Here is a 25,494-nt window from a genome sequence, read left to right on the forward strand (position 1 = left end):
TTTAAGTCTGTCAAAAACATGTCAACATTTTTTCTACGCGATATCGCGTATGAATAAAATATCTAAATAAGTACAGTTGGACTATTTAGAGGCGGAAGGTTCCAAGTGCTGGTAGGCACTCTGTATGGGAACGAAACGGGCTCATCTTTGCCGTAGGTCCGCGGACCTGTTCTGAACCGAGCGGATCTCTCGGGGCGCCGAAGAAAGGGGCACAGGACCCCGCTGCTAAATGAGCTGTAATATGGACCCCCGCTGAATCTCTCCTCTTCCCGTCGGCCCTCCTTGAACCATACTCCGAAACATTTCTCCTCCCTTTCGTCGTCGCTTAAAACCACTCACGCTGTTTGGCCCGCCGGTTATGATATGACCACATGAGACGACTTCTTCTGCTGTCGACTCTTCCTGCAATATTTTTGCTTCCCGGCTCTCCTTAATTTTTTTTATCTCCTGCTTTTTCATCGCCGCTATTATCGCTCTCGTCTCTATCACTGGGACCCCATCAATGACTGCTCCATTCCTGAGATCGCGCGCTGAAGAAAAAAAAAAAGAAATACTTATGGAAACATTATGAGGCAAATAGAAGATTTAATAAGGCGAATTATTATAGCATTAGCTTTCTTTAAGAGATCAATTTGTCAAGTGAAAATGTTTCTGAAAAGCCTGCTTTATTGATATTTAGAAATAAAAAGGATAAATCTAACAATATAAAAGAAATGTCGTTTTTGCTATTGAATGAACTAGTTCACAGTCTCTTTTTTCAACTATTATTCCAGGAAATAACGGCGAATGTGGTCGTGACACCGAGAACTATTTCTTGCAATGCTGTTCGGTCAATGAAGCAGTTGACCCACGACTTGCCGGTTGATGCAGTAATTAGGCCAATCATTTGATCGGCGTTGCAACCGGTAAATCGATCAATGACACGGAAACGGATTGCAAAGAACGATTAATTAAGCTTCTAATGAAACTCTGTCGATTTTATTAGACGCGCGAAATTTCTCAAGATCGATTACCGTTTCTTTCTCACAGATCGCACGCTACGATTACGAATGATTCGCGATTAAAATCGATGAGTTCTTGATGCAATTCTTAGTTCATCGGTTAGATGTGACTATTATATAGCGCAGATATAAAATTGAATATATAGATTGCAAAATATTATAATAATTCATATCAGTAAACATATTCGAAAGCTATAATTATCATTATACATATATACAGGCTGTCCCAAAACTCAAAATCAATCTTTCAAAGACAGATTCCTGGGATCATTTGGAGACGATTTTTCCTCAGCAAAAATGTCGATGAAGGCCATCATTTTTTGCATGTTCCCGATTTTTGTCATCATATATCTTTGCAATTAAGCCTTAAATTAAAACTCAACTAAAGTAAACTTTATTTAAATTTAATCGAAGAATGTGGTTTTGTTAATATTTTATTTCTACAAAGCTTAGTTTACGAAAAACCCCTTATTTCCAATCACTTATAATTCGAAAATTATTAGTGCTTCGACATTTTCGTTGAGGAAAAATCGTCTTCAGATGATCCCAGGAGTCTTTGAAAAATTGATTATGAGTCTCGGGACACCCTGTATATTATGCATAATGACAACCTTTAAAGGTGTGAATATCGTTGCCGAAATAGAACAATGTTAGGCTGGGAAACTTGCATGTGTATGATTGAATCGTGTCTGCTGTAATAGAATTCGGAGCGACCGATACTCCGAAACGGTGAAGTGCTCGGGAACCGGTAAAGGCTGCGGCCGCGAGCGCTCGCGGCTTTGTCGTGGCGGCGGAGATGAAAAGGATAGCGAGCCACACGCCGACAGCTTAAGCCCTCAATAGCCCTCTACGATGGTGCAGCGTGTACCGAAGCCATGATACGGCGGGAAGAGGCGAGATGGAAGGAGCGGGTCGCCGGTCGAAAAGGAGGAAGAGAAAAAGAAGCGAGGGTGAGATGCGAAGAAGGGACCGGCCGTGGCAAGGTGGCGGCGGGAGGGAAAAGGGGGTCGAGGCATGAGACGGCTACCGAGCGGAGAGAGCTCGCCTTCACAAAGCATCAGAATGGGACTTACCGGGGCCCCGTTATTAGCCCTTACTCGTTTCGTATTCGTATTGGTAAGGGTCGCGTGAGAAAGAGAGAAAGATCACAGATCTTCTCTCGCGTCGAGCCGCGCGCGCGCGAGAACACACAAACACGAATCGCTCTCGTGTGTCTCATGCGAAAGTGGACGATGGCGCGGAAAATGTCAGTGTCATCAATACCTGCTTTTCTCGTGGCGCTTCCCGAACTGAGAACTCATTATCCGGTAAAAGAGTTCTCTTTGTCGCTATTGGCAAAGGAAAGAGGGATAGGAGAGCGATATGTCGGGCGAGATTCACTTGACAAGGCGCAGCGAAATCCTTATTACAGGAATGAAAGAATAAGAGGGTAGTAGAGGGATAAAAAGGGTATATTCGAGCGTAGGATCGAGATTTATAGATATTCTTTCACTGGAATCCTTTTTTTTAGGAGCAGTAAATTGTGGAGTTTTTCCCTAGTTTTTTTTAACGTCATATGTTACGTCAAGATAAATTAATAATTATTATTTTCATAAATAATAACTCTGCATAATTCTCTTAATTTAAATATAAATTAAAATAGAAAATTAATTTCATGTAACTCTTAAACATTATTATACATATTTTTTTTTTAAATATATACATTTTCGGAATTAATTTAGTATAAACTTACATGATTTTTTATTCAACATTTTAAAGTTATATTCTGTCTTTGTGATTGATTAACTCCTGGATCATAATAGTATCGCTAGGCGTCGCCTAGCGTTAATCACCTTGACATTGCGCGTTCGAATCCGAAAGATCGAGGTACATGATCGTACCTCCCTCCGTAGGATCCTAGGCATTGGAGCAGAGAGGAGCCCACGCAAGCGGCTTCTCGTGCCCAGCGGGTTCCGTAGGCGAGTTAAAAGAGGAAAAGAGGGGTTCGGTTGCGTCTCGTTGCCGCCGAGCGGCGCTCACCTGCCTAGTTCGCAACAGTCTCATACAGTTCGCTCCGGCCAGGAGCTTCGCCGGCGATCGCAGACATCTCTCGCTGTCTCCCCTACCATCTCGATTTTTCCACCTCCGCAGACTCCCTCACAGGTTTTCCACTCTTCTTTCCCCACTCTTCTTTCCCCTCTCTGTAATTTCCGTCCATGTGTCAGCTTCCCTTCGATTTTGTTCTCACTTGGAATTTTTTGCACGTGCTGCAGAAAATCAGCGAGTCTATTTCCCGCGATTGAAATTCGCGCAAGAATTTGAAATTGAAATTTCTCTAACGTCTTCTTCCAAGGGGATGATTTCCTCCCTGAAGATTGCATCTCTTCGAAAAACGGCGAAATCGAGGATGCACCCGTTGCCAGCTTCGGTGGCGGTGGTCTCGCGGCAGCGGTGATGATTGTTATGGTGACGGTGGTGGTGGTGCTGGTGCATGGTGAAGAAGAAAAGGAAGAAGAAGAGGAAGAAGAAGAAAACGGCGTATCTTGGTGGGGGCAGCTCTTCTCTCTGCTCTCCAGAATTCTGTTGGTGGGGGTAAGGCAACACTCAAAGATCGTGGTGACGTAGTTCTGGCAGGAACGCGACGCGTTTTTGTCCACGTAGCAAGAAAAGAGAACTTTCCTACCTCTGTGCCTTACGTAGCCGGCACTTTTGAGAGAGAGAGAAACAAGGGACAAGACACGGAAGTAGAGAAAGCGAGGAGAAGGAAGAGGACGTCAAATACTTCGACAGACAGAGAGAAAAAGGGAGAGGGAGCTAGCGAGAGAGAGAAAGAGAGAAAAGGAAAGAGAGAGGGGTGATTAGAGTGGGGGAAAAAAAGAAGAGGCTTTGATGATTCAAAAGACCGGAAGTCAGTGGTCCTCTCTTTTCCGGATCTTTCTTGAATTGCGTGCCCCTTTTTCGCAATCTTGAAGACTCTTACAACAAACTTTGCATCTCTCAAGCACCCTCAGTGCGATATGACCATGAGGATCAACCGCACATCACGATCGTCGTGGTTGCGTGATCTTGAAGACGTACCTTCGCTTCACAAGACGTGTCAAGAAACGCAACATCGAGAATAACTCTTCTATAAAGAACACAATTGAGAAGAACGAAGAATTTCGCGCGTGGCAAGTGAATCTTTGGCAAGAGATGTAAATTGTTCTACAATATTATTCGGTTGACATTCGTCCTGAAATAAAGTCTATCAGGAAAATTGCGGACACATCGTGGAAATTGATTCGAAGGTTTCAAAAGATTTCACGATATTCTGCGAATAATTACACGTTGTAATGTCAAGTTTTATTGGAAGGATCGACAAGAGGATCGCGCGATTGAGAAGATAGTTTGAGCCAGTTCACCTGTTAATATTCGACCACGAAGGTGAAATCTAATAGAAGATATACCGTGAATTCGCGCCGATTCGCATTCTATCAATTTCGCAACCGAGTACAATCGAACATTGATGAACATTGCTGTTGCATTCGATTTTGTTTCGCGATTTTCATCGAACGCGATAATCAGTGAACAGAGCGAAAGAGGGAAAAGAAGACATATAATCGGTAATTTTCCGAAGTGTGCTACCAGGTGCGAAGGGGATGGAGATGCGTTCCGTTCTCGTGGCAATCTGCCTTCTCCTTGTCACCCCTATCACCGGCTCTTTCTGGTGAGTGACTCATCTTGTTCAATATATCTCTCTTTTTTTCGCTCTGGCTGCTGCATATATTCTTGTGAAATCATGTATTTATATTGAGTTTTTATTAAGTGAATAGAGCGAAATCAATCAAATGTGTCAAAATTTCTCTTAACGGTTTTTATTATTTTTTAACTAAAACTTTTATATTAAAAAAGTAAGAAATTTATCGTTTGATTTCGCTCCCTACTTTGTGCATTTTTGCCTTAAATATGAATTTTATTTGTCTAATCGGACAATTGCAAGCAGTCACGACACAGATGTCTGACATGAGATAAAAGAATTACACTTGGAACAATGCGAACATCTGCTGGGTGCACACGATAATTTATATCACATCTTACGAACACAAAAAAGAATCTTCGTACAATACCTGTCGGTTTTATGAATCTGACGCATAGTAAATGAAAACGTTTCTCACTATTTTCAACCTGATTATCTTAACGCTCGGGGACGACGGTTGCCTCCACGATAGGAATAACAACGCGTTCTCACTTCCCTCGTCGAAGTCTCTCAAAAGTGAGATAAAGAGTGACACGTAACAGCCTGGCATGTCCTTAGCACCGTAACACGTGACGGCCATAAAAACGAGGGTTAAAACAAACATAAGTTATATGTATCTGGTATCTCTGGTAGCTCGCATTGCTTACGTCAGGTAAAAAAAAAAAATATAATTCCTTTTTTTTTTTTTAACAAAGAAAAAATCCATTTAAGATACGTGACTAACTTGCTGTAACGAAGAGAATCGAATGACACGTTTCGATTCCGTTAACTTCACGGCTTTATTTTCGTTGCAATTTTCTCTTATGCAGTTTATTAGCTCACATTAAATTTTATATCAAAGTACTATGTTTTATATAGCTTAGTTTACACATATTTTAACTCCTTATGTGAGAAAATTCTCACTTGCGTTTAACGTCGGTTTTGACTAATTGCTAGTTTCGCTTTAATAACGACTGTATCTTAAATCTTGCGTAAGCATTGCAATGTTATATACGAGATTCGTCGCTTAGTTGCATTAATGCGCCAATACTTGGCGAACGTGAAGAACTAACGAGTGCGCTCCAGTTTCGAGGTGCGTCATCTGGGTTATCAATTACATCGCACGTTACGCGCACGTAAGAGATGAGTAATGGCGCTATAAATCCTCCTTTGGTAGTTATTCATGCTCTTATAAGCAGACTGTGTCTCGAGATTTATGGCTTCATTTTGCGCTAACGTAAGTCGCTTATTATTGACGGCGCGGAAAATGCTTCTTTAAATATCTCTTTATTTCCGATCATGATCCTAAGTGAAATCTTGGCCTATTTATGAATTATTTTATTTCTGCTTATCCTTAAACTATAATATTATGATTTTTATGATTTCGGTTGATGAACGAGAGAGAGAGAGAGAGAGAGAGAGAGAGAGAGAGAGAGAGAGAGAGAGAGAGAGAGAGAGAGAGAGAGAGAGAGAGAGAGAGAGAGAAAGAGAAAGATTCTCTGGAGTATCGAACGTAACGCAAAATCAGGTGACACTTTCGGTAGCTGCGTGACTGAAATCCAATTTATCTCGACGAGTAATAATAAATCACTCGGTAGTGCGACACATTTGCTGTGTACTACACTTTGTTATGCAAATGTTTACACGATGATAGACCGTTATCGTGCCCGTGTCACTCGGGATTACACAGCATCCGGAGACGGACCATCTCGTAACTATCTTTTAACGAGCGTAGCTCTGCGAACTTTGCGTGCATCATAACAAAGTGAAAATTATTTAATTATTATTCTCTACCGAAATCAGCGTAAAATTAATTCCTGCCTGATTACTACCCGATTATTAAACAAAAGAAATTAATTCCAGTCACGTGGGTCGTAAATTCTTTTGTGTGACGAGTAAAATGATTTTTCGAATACGGGGATAACCAGGATTGTTCTTCGCAGGATAACTCTTAGGGACGAAGGAGGAGAGACCTTCTCGAGATTCGTTAAATATTTGTTTTCGATTTAAAACGGATTTCTGCGTTCTGACGATGTTGTTAGTCCGCACTTCGTTTCTGGCTCAGCCGTCGTTCATGGCGTGTTTGATAAATATATTAGGAAGATGACGGTTTGTTTTGATAACAGGTATTTAACGGTCAGACTGGAAACTGGAATCTTTTCGGTCTTTTTCCCTCTACGTGCTTCGTGCATAATTTGCAAGTTAATTCACTATTATCGCGAAGATACGTATCGCATTATTTTATACGTTTCAGCTGTAATCGTGACGCATGATAGGTACACAAATTTAATCTCACATATAAATAGAGCTTATAAATTTATTAGAATCAATTATTTATATCTGAATGTACTAGGAGTTTTATAAATGTTTTATAATATAAAATTTCCTTTTTTTTTTTGTTAAAAAAGTGAAAATAACCGTATTTTTTCATCATGATATTTTGATATTGTTGGAAATACTAGAATGTAAATAGATGACTATGATAAATATACAACAACTTGATAAATTAATGTCGATGCATATAAATATTACTTTGTATGAAAAAGTCACATGGAATGATTAAGAACATTAGCGTTGCTTTGCTGTGTTTTTATTGATTCTGTACTTACACATTGTATTAATATATTTAAATTGAGTGAAAAGAATTTAAAATATCTCGATAGAGAGCAGAATTATATATAAGATTAAGAAATGTAGAAATGAAATAATGGAGATTCGCAAAAATGTTTGGAGAGCCGGTGAGATTCGTCATCCCTGCGATCCCCATCCCTGCGGAATGCCATCCCTGCTCCGAAAATATCGCGAGGTCCATAAATCAGTCTCTCGTACAATCGTTCGTCATCGAGTCGCGCATTACGCCCTTCTCGCGAGTCCTCCTAGGGCCCGCGAGGACCCGGAGCCCCGATTATCCGATTGGAACCGGATTCCCTTTCGTCGATCGGCATTCCTCGGTTTTTTCGCGACGAATCCCGCTCCATCTCCCTCTCGTTCTCGTGTGCCGCGTCCTTCCGTCCTTGTCGCGCGGTCCTCTGGGAACGAAGGGACTCGCGGAGAAGCCGGAGGAGGCTGGGCGATTCACGAGGGGACAAAGACGACCAAGTGGAGGAGTAAAGAGGTAAAGAAGTGAGCGAGGATGGACAATGGTCTCGCTCAAAGCGTCACCCGTAAATCTCGTTGAGCGCGTATAATTTGTAAGTCGACGGGAGCCCCCTTACGCTCCCTTCTACCTCCCCTTCTCCCCTTTTCGTCCTCCGGCAACCGCGTCGCCTGCGTTTCTTCCCTTTCTCGCTCCGAGATCCGGGGAGCCTTAACCGAGGACCGGAGATACACGGAGTTCGTTCCACGTTCCTATGCAGCTTTCGTTCCAATCGCGTATCCCTTGGCGACTGCATTTCTACGGAGTGCTACATATTGAGCATGATATATTATCGGTTTTTACATCGGGTAAAAAAACAATACGCGCGATCGTGAAAATCATACAATTTTTTATCTTCTAAGATCTTGTTTTTATTCAGGGATCAAACATAAAAAGAGAAGGAGCTTAATTAAATAACGTATTTTTTTGCTGTAATCAGCTGTCAAATGTACATTATTTACTCCGAAAAATGAAGAAAATGCAGGCAGTTTGTCAGCGCATATAATTCTAAAAATATCAAAATCAGATGAGCGAGTCAAATAGTCTCCGTATTTTAAGAGCAACACATGTTAATTAATTCAATCATAATATCGAGAAATCATGCAAATATCGAATAAAATTTCTATAATCATGGTAATAAATAATATAGCAGTTCAGAAAAGAATGACATTTAACGTAAAAACAATTCTTATGCAAATAGAAATTTCCACAGACACTTCCCGCTTACAATTATATTTTTTAACGATCTCATTTGCGGAGTTGGATGCGATTTTTCCGTCGCTAATCTACGATCATCTGAATTACATTTTTCTGGAATTTCCGTAAAATTGAGGGGGATTATACCGTGATTATCAATTACGTTACGGGCCATTCCGATTTTCATACGAGGCGGTCATCGTGTCCGCGATTCGCGTTAATAAGTACGCGCGTTTTCACGCGTCGCTTCGTCTCTGCGATGCGGCTCGATCGAGCGGCGGATAGTCGCGCGAGATTGATCCGCGGCGCGTAAGCAGGTTCGAGAGCGCGGCGAGATAAATGGACCGCATCGATGTATCGTAACGGCGATTCCCGTCGAGTCGCCGCGATAATACGATAGCGGACTCGCGAACCCGGCCAATGGGCCGCGGTGGGCAGTCCGCGGCTACCATCCCGCTGGTTGGACAAGCCGATCCGCTCCCCCACGCTCTCACCTGGACCATTCTCTCTCGCGCGTTCTCTCACCTGCCTGTATATTCATAATCATAAGACTGAGACTCTCGCCGCGTGCGTGAGCGGGCGCATGCGCTCTTAGATACATTGTGGGCAGTAGAGCTACGAGCTGTGGCTTACGGCGGAGAGCACAGGTGTGGATTTATTTAAAAAATTCGAGCGTATAATGATTCTATCGGTGACGAGAACCTATTATACAATGATGCGTTTAATATCTTTTTTCTAGTTTGAATCGCGGAAGCCTCATTTTTATTCAGACTCAATTTATGTAAATGGAATTATTAGTTTTTGTTCCTTTTTTTTCTTTTTTTTTTTTAAGTTACAGGTAAAATGATGCGAATAGATACAGACACTTATTTCTATTTTAGATATGGATATTTATTTGTATAAATTTGCAAGAAATTTGTAGTAAAAGTTATATCTAATATAAAAAATTCGGGGAAATAATACATTTGATGTAATAATAATTTTTCCTTTTAATATGAAGAATACGAGTTCTTTTTCTTAAAAATAGAATAAAATACGCTGTTGTAAGCGCTTTATAAGTGATAATTTTTCGCTTGCCAGTGTGCACGTAGTTTCATAAGCGCAGATCAATATTAGCAACGGTGGGTTTGTTAAATTAAATTAAATTAAAATCAATTTAATTACACACTCTTTATGCTCTCTGTAATAATTTATGACGCATTTTGCGCAGAAAGGCATATTTACACGTTTATAATGGGAATATTATTAGTCCGGATAGCGCGTAATAATTCTTGATTACTATAATTACGAGATGTAGTTACATGGTATAATTTAAACGTAACTGATTGTATCGATACGGAAGCAATGACGTTGATGCTAAAGGCGATCTTATAATCATAGATACGAATTTCAGTTTCAGAACATGTCAAGCAAGATCTAAGATCTTAAATCGATTATATTCTTTATTCAATGTGCTCAATTTAATCATACAACTTTTCACCGTGTAGACAATTCGAATATAATATGTACTTTCGTATATATATTGCTGTAAATATCAAAAGAGCGAGAAAGATCTATGATTGAGATTGATTCAAATCGCAAGATCTTTCTTCTATCTCGCGATATTTCTTCGCGAGATAGAAGAAAGATCTTGCGATTTGAATGGCAATGTAAAATCCTCGATCTTTGCGCTAAAGTGAGCATGCTGTCGTCTTGCGATGGTAACACAAAACACACTTAATTCATTCCTTTTTTTTCAACTGCACTTTTTCCTGCTTGATATGTATCTACTATGGACGCAAAATTTCTGAATTAAATATAGGCTATCATTTGTGAGGTGAAAATACGACAGAAGTATAATTCACGTGCACTATGTGATGAGATTGATAGATACATGCAGAATGAGATTTTATGAACATTGCATTTTAAGAGTATTTGATGATATTAATATAACGCTATTTATTTAACTGATCTCATTCTAGCGGTTAATAGATTTAGTAGTATTAATTTATTAGTATTAATATGTGTTAATAATATTGGGAGAAAATCAAATTACAAAAAACTTTATACGAGCGGTCATTTAACGGTTGTTGCAATCAACAAAACCGTTCGGTTAAGCTGTAATTGCGATCGTTTCCGACAGTTTACAGTGACATTTGCCATAATCACGTACATCGCGGTAAGATGAATCGTAAAACGTTTGTGGATGATAACGGTGAGAATCTGCTACTCTAATTACGGTTTTGTCGAAGCTTTAATACCACGATATCTCGGGCGGATTTAATCGATATAAATATCTTATGTAGCGAGAACCAGACTTGCCTCGTTTTCGACTTGCTTCGTTTAATTTCATTCTCGTCGAGTACTGATAATTACTATCCGCCACTTTGTAATTTACGATTGATCTCGAGAAGTGTTATCGACTTTATATAAACGTATATGAATATAAATAATTTAAATTTGCAATTGTGGATTATTTTGGAATCTTATCTATCGTTTGCGTACGTATTAAAAATTTATATTATTAGTTTAAAGTAAATAAATAATATTCACATTTATTTATTTACTTATTTATTATTATTATTATTATTAATACAATTTATGAAATATTATTATGTCATGAATATATGTTAGAAGATGCATAAAAATTAATGATTTATTGAGATACTAAAATATCATATCATGATCTATACTTTTGTCGAGAAAAAAACAAATATCTTGAACACGTTTCTGTTTTATGTATCTTTGTCACAATTGTTCATCGGCAGAGCGTGCAGTATAATATTTAAGCAGGTTCTTAAGACGGTTCTCATAGTTTGGCCTCCGTGGTTTGTTTTTTTTTTTGGCGAGCGGCACTTTAAAGAAATGCTCGATTTGTCACGACGCGGTGCATGTCAATCATGGCCGGGTCAAAATACGGCGGACATAATAACGGCAGTGGACCGGCAATGACACGGGTATCAGAAACGGGGTGGTTAACGACGGGTGTCCGCGGTTGGGAAATGAGGTCCCTCGGCCCCTTGGTCCTCGTACTCGCACACTGGCTCCTCTCTTTGCGCGAAATGCAGCATGGCGTGACGCAACAGCACGCACCACGTGCGGACCACGCACAATGCTCGTAATAATTTTCTCTCCTTCCTTCGCGCTATCGTCCTTGTTTATTTCTACCCTTCTCCCACCTCTCTTTTTTCCTCTTTCTCATTTCTCTCTTTCTCCGCCTTGACCTCCCCAGGACTCTCTTAGCTTAGTCTTTCTCTGTTACGGTCGCGTTCGTGTGCCTACTGTGCCTATAAATGATTTACCGGACGTTCCCCCTACAGAGTGCAAAATTGGTTATGGTTTCGTTGCGCCAATGGTACGGTGTTAATGCGACTTTATGTCGAGCGTGAACAAGTACATAGCCCTTTTTCAATTTGAACCCTCAGTCATTCTCTTCGCGTTTACATTATTTTTTTTCCATTCATTTCATTCTGGCGTTTCTATGAACGAAATATATGTTAGATAATTATTGCTTTTATTATATAGGCGTTGTTACACTTTTTTGTAAATTATAATATTGAGTCCACATTAAAATGCCACACTTAAAGATCAAGGATATTTTTAATACGGGTTCTTTCAATTAATTTCGCGAAAGATACATTTCGATTAATAATACTGATTATAGATCATACCCTTTCAATGTTGCGTTTATTATAGTCGATCGGTTTTGTTAAAAAGGTTAAATCTAAAAACAGAGAGAGAAAGAAAAAGAGAGGAAAAAGCATAATAATTTTCTGCTTGGACATGCCAAAAATTTTAAATTGTTTCGTAGCGCGTGCATCTGCTATGTACGGAATTTTAAAATTTCGGCGCTATCACATCGATTGCTCTTTATCGGTCAGTCTCTGTTATCGGTTTTATTAAGGCAAACGCATGCCATGAATAATTCGTTACGACAAGCACGAGAATTCGTGCACAAATTCCGAAATCCTCGACTTCGGAGAAGTTAATTAAAAATTCGCACAATATCATGAGGTTGCTTATTTTTCTTTTTCTGTCGTTCGATTCGACGTCCAAGTTTTAGCAAAGCACAAATTCTTCGCGACTCACAAAAAAAACTATCCAAAATGTAACCTGGTCCCGGTGACCCTTGCCACTAATTTGTTCGAAGCATTCTCAGGTTGAATCGATTTTGCTTCTTTTTCTACTTTGGAGGTCGTTCCAAATCCTATGCATGTATCCTATGCATGTATCGACAGTCTATATTTTCCTTTCTATAATTATCGTAAACTTGATCGGCTTATATTCTAGATTTAAATATAGCTTAATTATAATATCGTTACTTAATTAAAACACCGTGATTTTATGTTTGTTGAATTAAACTTAAAAAAATTGTAGATATGTTATCGTTATAAGCCATTCGATTTTTTTGTCGAGAATTCTTTCGTCATTCGCGATCGCAAAGAAAGTGAATTAAAGTCGGGAACGGAATGAAACGGGTACGTAAAACGAGCACGCGACCAGAACCACTTTGGCACATGTAAACTCAGTGATAGAGTGGCTCCGTTTCGTCGTGCTACTCCTTTTCGTCATCTGCATGGCGTGACGCCGCTGTCTGCTTCACGTTGTCGAGCAACAAGAGGATGATTTAGATCGAACGCGCATATTTAGCAGTCGCGAGTTGTTGTGACTTTCTACTTCCGCTCGCCATTCTTTCATTCAAAGCGCTCTCTCTTTCTCATTTCTCTCCACCGCGATAATCACTTTCATCCTGTCGCATCACGTTCAAATGCATTTATTGTTTTTTTTTACATTCTTATTGTACTCTCGATGCACATAGTCCAAACTTCTTTTCTTTACGCGGGAGAAAATGCTTTTCATTTTAAATCTATCTATGTAATCACGCTTTTACAACTAAAGAAAAATTTTCCTTTTCAATCTTTATCTCATTAATTCATTGTAAACATAAAATAAATGAGAGCTAAGAAAGTCACAGTAAAATTTTGTTAGCATTTAGTCTCTTGTATTAAGTATATGATATAAAATTAAAGTAATGATAAACTTGAAATTTCGGATTTTCTCCTGTGACTTTCCTGTCCTAATTTTTATTTACGATCGTGCAAAATATTTGAGGAATCTACCTGTAAGCCTATCAACTTGTCTTCTTGTTCTCTTGTTTCTTTTCGCGGACTCATTCGCTGAGAGAAGCGATCCCTTTTCTTTTTCCCGTTCTATGGCAGACGTTTCTCTCTTTCTCTCGCGATCTCCTTCTTTCTTCTCCATTCGCCGTTCATTCTGCAAACCGGCCGGTCGACCGAAAGAGGCCAGCAACGTTGCTCTCGTCACTGTCTATCCGAGCAGACAGCGTGGAGCTGCCTTCGAGCAAAGTGAGGGCGTCTAATGAGGCAATAAATAAGTCGACCGCTCTAACCGGCCTCTCCACGCTTTTCGTTCGCGACGTGTCCATCGAGTTCTTTTCTTGCCTCCGCGTACGCGAGGTGGGGCCCATCTCCTCGATTCTAGTCGAGTCTTCTTCTCCTACCCTTTAGACGTTTCGCTGACTCGATTGTCGTCGATTAAACCAAGTCTTCCCTCGTTTTTTCGTCTAGTATAGCGGATCCCGCGATATTTTGCGAAGGTTGCTTCGCAAGAAAAGAAATACTAAGCACGTGATTGACAGGATTGTTAAATTCGTTGCGTTTTTAAATTCGGCACGTTAGTGCTTGTCAGTGATTTTTGTTTTTATTGTCATCTCCAAAGCGATAGTTGACAATATACTCGTCTTAAATGCATTGTTCGATGTTTTAAAAATTCATACGTCAACATTTTCTCACAATTAAATGTTTCATGAACAAAGAGTTAGTAATTTTATTTATAGATAAATACATTTTTTTGGATCTTACAATATTTTTATTCAAATCAGCTTACTTATCTTTTAGATAACATAATTTTATCTGAGATTTAAAATTTTTTCTTCCTAATCTCAATTTTTATTCTATATATTTTTTTCTCTCTTTTTATTATTTTTAAAATATACATTCCTGACAATTAAAATCTTAAATGAAATGAATAAAGCGTTGATATAAATACAAATGAATAATGTTAATCTGTAGAAAATTATGAACTCGCAATCGGCACGGATGGAAGACGAATAGCAATGTAGCTCCTGACCATTTCAACCGCCATTAATTCGCCTTCGGCGATATTAATAGTCGCGGGTGTAAAACGTTCGCATGAGCGGTGTTCATCAAACGCGACGTGTTTGCTATAACGTTGTAATTTTATTACCCGAAGATTGATCTTTTAGTATCGATGCGCAGCGATCTTGCCGTTTATTTGACTAACCAGAGTGAAATACGTACGGCCACTAGGAAACGATCTTTGAAGCGAAAAGGTCGAATAAACCTTCGTCTAGAGGTTACTTCTGTCTGTTACTCGCAGCATACATTATTCCGGCGAAAACTATCATCAGAAATTAATCAAGCCGATAAAAAATTAGTGCGATGATATCATGATGAATTTTTATAGAGTGCGACACCGAGTTTTATTTTAATTTATTTTTTTACACTTCGATCCACGATTAATAAATCGCTATTTTTAAATTGTTTGGGTCATGTGCGTATTCCAACAGAAATCTCGTAACCGATTGAGAACGTCTTAACGCGATCATAAAATTCATGGCAACACATTTATAACCGCGCAGCAATATTTAAATATGAATATCGTTTTATTAAGCTATTTAGAGGCCTGGCTTATCAGCATATTATATCTTAAATTAGCTATATAAGTATTATATCTTTATACGACCAGAAATTAAATGTAAACTATAATTTTGCAGAAAATCTAAAAATTTATTTAAATAAGTCATGCATATAAAAAAAAAGTTGCACGTAAATGTTTACTATCTTCTCAGCAGACATGTCCATATTTGTACATTTGTCCATTCTCATAAAATTCATTGTAAAACTTTTACATCGTCACAATTAATATAATATATATGTTTAATTTCTATATATTACTATATATTAAGACAGTAATGTTTAACTTCTTGCGTACAAGCGCATAGTGCGACTTTTCTCGGAAGAGCTATATCTATGTCGCTCATTCATTATCATGCGTCTAGAAGTTTGCATTCTCGCGCAAATTGATGCCGACTCGAGAAATAGTACATGCATTAATTCTAAGAAGACTTCGCAACAGCTGGTTGTGATCTAAGAGGAAAATACATATAAGATACAAGATTGAGGATGTTAAAAAATAAATCATTTGAGATCGCGCGTGATGAAAAATTACAATTACACTTGAAAGGAGAAAAATATAGAAATATATTATACGATCATCTTGTATGATTTTTATAAATTTTAATAAATTTTCTCGTATGATTAGAATAATATATATAAAAATATTTTTCGTTACGAGCAAAATATCGTTTCTTTCGGAGAATCTTCGCAGCAGAAGAAGCGTCGATGCTTGTCGTACGTCAGACTCTATCGGGACCGGGGTCCTAAAGAGGAATATCGACAAGTCGAAGTTCCTGCAGCTTGTAGTCTGTCAGTGGGTCTGATCGTCCCGCGAGACATTACATTCGCTATATTTTGCTCTAAAGAAAGAAAAAGAGAGAGAAAGACTTTTTTTCTCTTTTATGCCTATATCTCTTCCTGTCTCTTTATCTCGCTCACGAAATTGCTCTTCGAGATCGAGGAATTTCTCATGAATTTCCGTTTGCGTATCGTCTCGTCTACCGTTCTTGTCCTCCTCGTCGTCGTCGTTTCTCGGTTATAGTCGCCATTCTCAGAGGTAGCAATTCTCTTCGCCCAAATGACGATGTCACTCTCGTGCACGACTCTCCACGTCGTATTATCTCCATCGCTTCTTATTCCCCGTTCGTGCAGAACGAAAAGCGGACGAGCGAGGGGTACGTCGGGCAGCGCGAGCAACCGTCCTTAACGGAATTATTGCCATTAAGGTCGTTGCATTCCCGAGAGGCCGTCGTGTGTGTACGCACCCCGGCATCCTACCGACGCAGAACTAATGATCTTAATTAACGTTTCGTAACGAAGGTCGCCCAGACTGTCCCCTCTTTCTTTTTCTTCTTCTCTCCATTTTCTTCTCTCTTCCCACCCTGCGCCCGTAATCGTTTCTCTCCTTACCTTTCCGCCTTCGTGCTCGTCCGCGCTTCTTTCTCGCTCATCTTCCTACTTCTCTTCTCCTGGTACTTTTCTGCCTCCAAGTCGTCCTCCTCAACTTCGTAGTTCCCACCGCTCGTGTGTTCACTCGGAGTCCATTCCGCTTTATTCTTCATTTTTTTTTGTACTCCCAGTGCAATCATCCGACTATCTCCTGCACTCTTCGCACCCTCGGCACACTCGTTGGTTCTTTCCGTTTCTAGATCGTCTGTCTCTCCCCTCGGAAACATTTCTCTCCTTTTTACGACTTTCTTTTTCGTTCATAGGATTGATTACGTCGCTATGAATACGATGCACCGGAGCTTTAATTCGTAATAGCGTTCAAATTTAAAACGTGTTTAAATTCGAATATTGCACTTATATTCGCGTGGCATTATCGCCCTTCTTTTTTTCCTTTGTCACTAATTTTTTCTTTCTCGTTAAAAATCATAACGTGGAATCGCAAATCTCCTTGTCTCACTCGTTACAATTCCGCAGCTTCGCGGAATGCAATCATGATTTATTACTCTTCATCATTTTTTTCCATTCCGTCGTTCAATCATTGATTATCGTAATAAAATTTGTTACTGTCAGATGGCTGAAGATGTCTGATATATATTCAGAATGAAAAAAAAGATAAGAATAAGAACACTATAAAACTCGAGAATAACGAATTTCGTCAGCATAATTTTACATTGTGTCGATTGCAATTGCATGACATCTCAATACAATTGCTATAATTCACTCATTGTTACCGTGATAAATTACTCCTATTAAATTGATCATGGAAAGGAAACTAGACTCGAAAAAAATATACAGGAATTTAAAGTTTTTTTCTTGCCAATTTATTGTTCTATTATATTATGTAACTCATTAGAATGCAAGATTTAATTAGTCATGTAACAAATGCGAAAAATGAAAAATTAACAGCATTAAGGAATATGTTGGGAATGATAAATTTCTCAGGTAATAATAAAATAAATGCGAATTCTCTATAAATGGCGAAACTTGATTGATTTATGAGACACGGTGGTTATGCGCTTAAAGAGAAATAAATTCTGATTCCAAACGCGTATGCGATTAATCGCGAGGATCAGAGCTGCGACGAGACACAACACCGGTTATAAAGCTATCGAAGTTCTACCGAGTTCTAACAATAAAAGGAACGACGTCGGAGAAACGTTCCGTTTAATTTTGCACGAGCGTAAAATCATCTCTTCTGTCTACGATCTGACATTGCGATCCGAAAGATATCGCGCGGCTAAATAACCGATAGTTTGGCTGACATCACGCCAACAGAATTTGTAGCTTTCGTAAATTATCTTCCCCTTAGCGGCTGAAGAAAATCTGAATTTATCGCTATTTTGCAACAATATATCGTTCTATTTAATATTTTATCGATCTATCTGTCTCGAGTATTGACCGCAAATTTTAATTTTTCACGTTGAAGTTACTTTATTTTTTTTATGGGAAGACGTTGTATTAATATATTTCAAATAATATTACTAAGAAATTATCAAACTTTTGAATAGATGTACAAAATGTATTTATGAAAGTTAAATTTTTGATTAATTTTTAGTTAATAAAATTGTCTATATATCGATAAATTGTCTATTAATCGATATTAATGTACTATTTTCATCAATGTGTTTATTTTTACAGGACCGTAGGAAGCACACTGGTCATGGATCCGATGCTCGTCTGCAAGAAAACACGGAGGCTAAAGGGGAAACTCGCTGACATTTGTCGTAAAGAACCATCCCTGTTGAAAGAGATTGCGAAAGGTGTTCAAGTAGGCACTAGGGAATGTCAATACCAGTTTCGGAATCGGAGGTGGAACTGTACGACCATCAGGAGATCTCTCAAGAAGATGCTGCTTCGCGGTAAGTTTCGTCAAGTTGTACAAAATTTTTGATGAAAAATTTCAAATAACAGATTTATAAACCCACAATTTTAAAAGTGATTAATTCTAGAGATAAATTCAAGCTTTTATATTTATCATTCGACAGATCACGATTTTTTAATAGACCTGTTCTAATGAATATGAAGCAGGAGTTTTCTCCTTTATTTTACTAAATACGACTTCTCGTTTATATAAACGAAAGGAGCAAATTAAACATTCACGTGAATTTAGATCCTTTACGTACGTCAGATACCTGATCCCGTAATAATTCATGAATCCGGTCGCATTATTCGCGAGTCATGGGCGCAAGGTCGAGCTCTATTCCGGGCACCGGCCTCGCCCTCTCGCCGAGAAAAGGATTTCGGGTCCCATGGAGCCCTTTTCAGGAGCGAGAAAGGGGCCTGTGCACGACAATGCACACACTAGCGGCAGATTACAGGGCGCTACTCGTTCGACATTAGGCGAACCGGATGTCGATTACACACTCCCCTACGGGCCCTGAGGGCGATTCGTTACGATTAAATGCCGGTACCCGATCGGCACACCTCCAGAATGGGCTACTTCTTTAGGACCTTTAAGGACCTTTCTACGTGCGAGGCCTGTAAGGTACCTCTCCGCGTGTGGAGCCTGACGTTGACCACTCTATACCGATTCGAGTGTATTAACGATCGTAAAACACGATGCACATAATAGCTTTGATATTTCGTGTTTCGGATAATCGATAAAAAAATAATAACATGTTATTAAACATTATGTTCCTTATATTATGTTTTACACTTGTATTTCAATTATATTCACATTTAGTTTCTTCAAAAATGATATATGTGACAAAAGAAATATATTTTTGTAAAAATATTGGGAGGGAAAAAAAGGGAGAAATATTTTTTAAAAAATTGATATTTACACATATATATTTTTCATTGTAACGTTTTATGTCTTATAAGTTTATTCCATGTTTGACTCTTAAGTCTAGATATATTATAGACGTGCGCGAATAAGTGGTAATTATTTTTAAATTAACCTTAATGGGGAAGATCTCTTAGATGTATAATTTCGGTGGCTAGAAAAGAGAGATAATAACTACTGTCTTTAATGTTGGGACCGTTTCGACACATATACAACTATGAAATAAAACCGTAAAGTGTCACAGCAAATAGCAACGTGTAGTAATATGATAATAATGATAATTGCCATTACCAATGATGGTACTGATGGGAATGTTGGGAAATAGAAGTTCAAGGAACTATGTCAATTATAGATCATTCATGTCTTTATCCGCGTTCATGTCATTATCATCCGTTAACTAATTGATTCTTGATGACTTGCTTGTTTCGTCGTCAATGACTTATATCAAAAAATAAAGATGATTAGTGTACCATTACAAAAAGGAGAAAAATTTTACTGTGGCAATTCGCGTGACCTCGGTAGTACTTTGTGAATTCTTAAAGGATATTCTTGATAAATGATAATATGATAAATAAAAAGATACGATTAAATAAAAAAGAGGAATTACATTTATATAAATATAATTTTCCGTTTATATAGACGTCAGATTATTTTTTTCTTCAATTGCATGAGATATAAAATAATTTTATTAAATCTTATTTTAATTGTTTGTAAAACATTAATTAAAACATTTATATATTTCCAATTTATTATCTCTTATAAAGATATGCGTTCTTTACACAGAAATAAAACTGTATACTATTATTATATATTTTATCGAATATATTTCACAAATTTAGCGCAAGAGATGTCGATTTTCGATCTAATTTTATTCGAGATTGCAATGTACTTTTACGAATATTATTATTCGATCTTTTTACTTAAACATATCAATGCATTTAAATTGTGGACTGCGAGAATCGGTACACAAGCGTGAACGAAATTCATCTCGATCATCGATCGATTGACTCATACATAATCAAATATCTTTTTTTCTCTTCCTTTCTCCACAAGGTAAACCTTAACTCGAAACGCTTGACGAAAAGTGAAGCTGTCCGCGTGACTCGGTCGCTCGCGCGGTTAACCGTCCGATATATTAATTCTGGATGATTGGCCACGACAAGCAAATCGAAGACAGCATGTCCAATAGACTGTGCCGGTCTCTAGGACCCGCTATCAGATCGATGTCTTATGGTAGCTTGACAGATTGACACTGTCCGTCGAATATTAGTGGCTATATGTTGCCTTAATTAAAGCCTCACTGCCACGACGGGCCGCGACCGATCATCTTTCGATCTGGTTCCCCGCGCCCCCCCTCCTTTATCCGCGCTCTCGCGATCTAGAGATCGCCGTCAATCCCATCGATCGTGATTCGATGCAAGATCGTCGGGGGCCTCTCAGGTAAGATGTTAAACGCGGACGCGCGTGGAATCCACGCCCGACGATCGATGATCGAATTAAGCACGACACCGCCGAGGATGCCTGACGATCGGCATTCGCTCTCTTCGTGAGATGCGAGAGATAGTATATTATTAACAAGACAGCACGTCCATTGGCCCATATAAAAAAAAATAAAACGAGTTTAATTAAGCGAATTAGCGTCACACTTTGTGCTTCTTCCATTTATTTTTAAATACTTGAGATTTCCAAGTATTCCATGATATTCAGATTTCTAAACAATTGTCGCCAATTGCTATTTATGTTTTATACAGAGAAGCTATTGAATAGGAAAAGAAGTAGATTACATAAGGCTAAAATTTTTTTTATTTTTCGTCGCATATATAACATGTATGATTCATATAAAGTGATTGCTACGAAAAAACAGAAAGAAACAATATTAGTAAATATAAAACATTTATTTATGGATGTAAAATATCGAATGCATATCTGAATATCTGATGAATATCGCTGTGCTGTATCGAATGTTGTACACAGCGATTATTCGACATTTTAATTACGATATTTCTCGCGAGACGAATTCCGTAATACCGCGTTTTACGACCAATTCGGTATCGCCACGAGATAAGCTGATGAAATAATTGAATACAAATTGCGCTTAAACGAATCTTACTGACACGTTCCGCGTGTCTTTGATCAAAGCAAGATCGACGCGATCCTCGAACGCGTTGTTATACCTAAGATTAACGATACATATTGCTTGATCCTGAGCGTATCGGCACTTTAATTGAATTCCAATTAACGTAACACGCGCGAGATGCAACAACGAAAAGATGTGTTTAGAGGATTAAATCTCGGGAACATACTATTATATATGTGAAATAATATATGATCTGTATTATTCATTATTTAATTAAATGTTATATTATAACATTTTCGAAATTTTATCCAGATCTAACGATTAAAATATTCTCTTGTATCTAATATTTTCTTAGCAAATCTCTAATCTTTTACCAATATATTGATTTATCTCATTTAGATTTTTCTAAATGTAAAATTTTTTAAATTGTTTATTAATTTTTTTTTTTTTTAATAATTGGTTTTTTATTAATAATTATTAATAAATATATTTATTAAATTATTATTTATTTATTAATAATTATATTTATTATTCATTATTATTTATATTATTAATAATTATTAATAATGTTCAAACATTCAAAGCTTGAAAATTTAATTGTAATTATTTATTCTTTGAAAAAAGAATATTAGAAAAAGATTTGCAATCTGGATACATACGTGATCTCTCTCTTTTTTTAATATAATAAATTTTTAGTTTCTCTGCTTTGATTAAGGATATTACTATCAGATTAGTTCGAAACTTAGCAACAGGCAAATGAGGACCTAATTTGCATTCCATCTGGCACTTACAATCTGGCCTCATCTCGGTACCGTGCCATAAAAAAAAAATCAAATTATACGCTTCATCGGGTAATCGTAAAGTTCGTGGTGCTATTCGCGCCGCGTCGTAAATAATTTGTAGCTCTAGCTTCAACGGTTAGTTTCTATCAGGTACGAATATATTTATCTTTGTATCCAATGAATTATTATTTCACAGCGGTTGTATCAGATAGAGATATAAATATTCTTTCGCATCAAACGATTAATAATAATCGCTCACGATTAATCGTAATGAAAAATAATTAGATTCATTATATAAACATAAAATAAGAGGAAAATATTAATATTCACACACATATATGTAATATAAATAAATCTATTCATATATAAGATAAATAATAAACAATAATGTAACATTAATATTAAGAATAAAAAGAATAAAAGGAATAAATTAGTTTGCTTAGAGGACCGTTTTATGTCGCGAAGCATTCAATGGTGTCAAAATTTTATACTTTAAATAGTGGGTTTATCGGTAAAAGGCTGGGGAAACCGCAGGTATATAAATCTCGTCTACTGGATGTGTTATTGGACGAGGCAGATCGATGACAGAGACAACGATGTGTTAACCGGTCGTTCCGGATGACAATTCTCGCCATCGTCATTCATCTGCGATTCCGTTTGCGGGTAGCTTGCCCTGGGACGTCCTACGTAACCGTTACTGTTTTCATTGTCCCAGCATCTCTGTGTGTTTTCTTATTTCCATATTTTGGGATTATTGTACTCTCTTATCGAATTGTCATGATTAAAGAGTAACATTTTATGATTATATTGATAGTATTAACTATTATTATTGTATATTAGAATAATATAAATTGCTTATATAAATTTGCTTTCTTATTTATATTTGATTTTTAGCCAAGAATCAAATTTTGTCAGATTGTTCGTAAAACATTTATTATTTATTAATAAAAAAAATTTATCCTGAAATTTTTTTTATTAGATTATATATATATATATATATATATATATATATATATATATAAATATTTAATATATTGTAAATGTGAACTTGAAATTGCATACAGAAATAATATTGAAGAAAAAATTCGTTATCAAGCTGTCGCTTTAAATTCTCAGCGTAACAGCTCGTTTGTTACAAGTGCAGAATTTGTGGGATATGGTGAATAGGGTCCATTGATATATACGTCGAGACTATTATCTGTTACAAGCTAAAGACAGATCGCCGTTAGAAATCTAGGCGGGAGAAATAACGACTTTCGGGGCCACCCGTCTTGAGTAGAAAGATTTCAAAGAACACGTGGAGTCTAGCTACCGAAACCTGTTGTTCGACCTGTCGCCAAAGTAATTTCTCTGCGGGAGAATTTAGGAAAAAATAATTTCATGAGAAATGTGAAAGTAAATGTCTTTCCTTTCTCAACAGAAATGAGAACAGAAACAGGGTAAGGGAACAAGAACTTTGATTACTCTCAGTTGCTGTTCTTTGTAAAAAAAAAAGATTAAAGTAATATATCAGACAATAGCAATAAAACAGTATTTTATTATAAATAGTAGGAACGTTTAAAAAAATAATTGCAATGTTGAAAAAGCAATAATGTAGCATTATAACAATATTTTACAGTCGTATAAGCAAACTCTCGCGACAATTTTTGAATTAGCACTCTTTAGAGTTCAGTAGGATGAAAAAAAAAGGTATTTTATTTGAGAAAAGTTTTCTTATAGAATGGAATTTTTTTTGTCGGTTACATATTCGAGGTTATTCGGTAATTTTCTATTACTCCCAACAAGATGTATCAACGAGTTTCTTTTGCCCGAGACAAAAATTCAACTGACGATACATCAGAGGTCGATGTCGCTTATCTATCGTCCACTCCCGGATACAACTCTAGGGAAGAATTCCTAACGGATGCCTGATCGAGGAGAGCGGATAGAAAGAGAGAGAGAGAGAGAAGAGGGGAAAAAGCGCATGAGGATCCATGCTACCGGCGGCGCCTATCTTAATTCCCGATTGACGTTTATTTATCTGGCGACGTTTAATTTTTATGGGCACGATGCGGCCGATAGGTTAGACCTGGCAGGTAGCTCCCGCTGTGTGGTCCTGCGGGGATCCCGGGGGCCCACGGAGCCTGGTATAACATTCGTGGACGAGCAGCACCTCTTAATTGAGGGGTGCCGCGTGTCGCGATAAGACGAACACGGGCGTCAAAAACCCGTGGAAAGAGCTACCTCTGGGGGTAAAGGAGAAGCGGAGGCGGCAGGAATTTATTGTGATGCTCCACGCAGAGATCCGGCTCTTCTCGCAGGTACGATCGTCTTGGAATCGATGGGTCTGGGCCAAATTAAGAGAGTGGTTTTCTTCATTCACTCCGAGATTCCACGGAATCCACGGAGTGACGAAGAAAACAATCGCCTAAGTGGTCGCCTTTTCGAATCAACAAATTGCTCTCTCTTTCTCCTCTTCTTTCCTCTGAAACGATATGAACTCTGAGAGGAGAGGAAGAATCGATGTAATGATGTTATTTTTTCATTGAGAAGAAACTCCAGATTGATGGTTGGACTCTGCACTTTTTCGTCTGAAGAACTTTCTCAAGCAATCCAATTTTGACGTTGAAGTGTCGTGGGGCGAGTTGCGTCACGATATACGTCGATTTATCGGCGGCAATTGGATTGTGATTGCCTCGCTCCCGCGACGACTTTGTTTTACTGCGTTTTAACGCTCTCTGCTGCCTTGAGATTACCTCATGGAAACGTCTCTTTTTCTTCATCATTTCCCAACTCTTTAACGAGGATGCTCACCTTGGGACATTAATAAAGCCGAGTCCGTGCCTTTGCCCATTAAATAATTTTCTTCCGCGAGAACGATCGCGATATCATTTATGTTTCCGCAAATTGAAATTTTTTTCAAGATGCAATTTATGAATGATGAATGCAGCAATGAAAACCGCTTAATTAAAATATAACATATTTTTTAAAAATAAATACATATATTGGCAATAATTTTTCTATATAATAACTAGCTTTCATCGCATCAAAAGTAAATTGAGAAATATATACGAGACTATTGGGAGAGAATGGAGGGGAAGAGAAGGGAAGGGAAGGAAGATGGGAGGATCCTTCGATGCGCTGGTATATCTGATGAAAATAAAAAGGACAGTTTACGCGTAATAAAATGTGTTACC

General features: G+C 37.9%; 1 protein-coding gene across 2 annotated transcripts in view; it reads left to right on the forward strand.

The window, feature by feature from the left end:
* The window catches only part of LOC105258968 (protein Wnt-6), a 42,618-nt gene that overhangs the window by 4,073 nt on the left and 13,051 nt on the right, over positions 1-25,494 (forward strand). The window contains exons 1-2 of one of the 2 annotated variants that reach the window (XM_011270572.3): positions 3,041-4,686; positions 18,313-18,533. In XM_011270572.3, coding sequence (XP_011268874.1) covers positions 4,619-4,686; positions 18,313-18,533 — 289 coding nt within the window. In that variant the 5' untranslated portion in view covers positions 3,041-4,618. Of the gene's footprint in view, positions 1-3,040; positions 4,687-18,312; positions 18,534-25,494 lie in introns of those variants that run through there. The other variant, XM_025415391.1, reaches the window with a different exon arrangement.

This window comes from Camponotus floridanus, unplaced genomic scaffold, assembly GCF_003227725.1.
Source record: "Camponotus floridanus strain SB8 unplaced genomic scaffold, Cflo_v7.5 scaffold12, whole genome shotgun sequence".
Classification (NCBI taxonomy): domain Eukaryota; kingdom Metazoa; phylum Arthropoda; class Insecta; order Hymenoptera; family Formicidae; genus Camponotus; species Camponotus floridanus.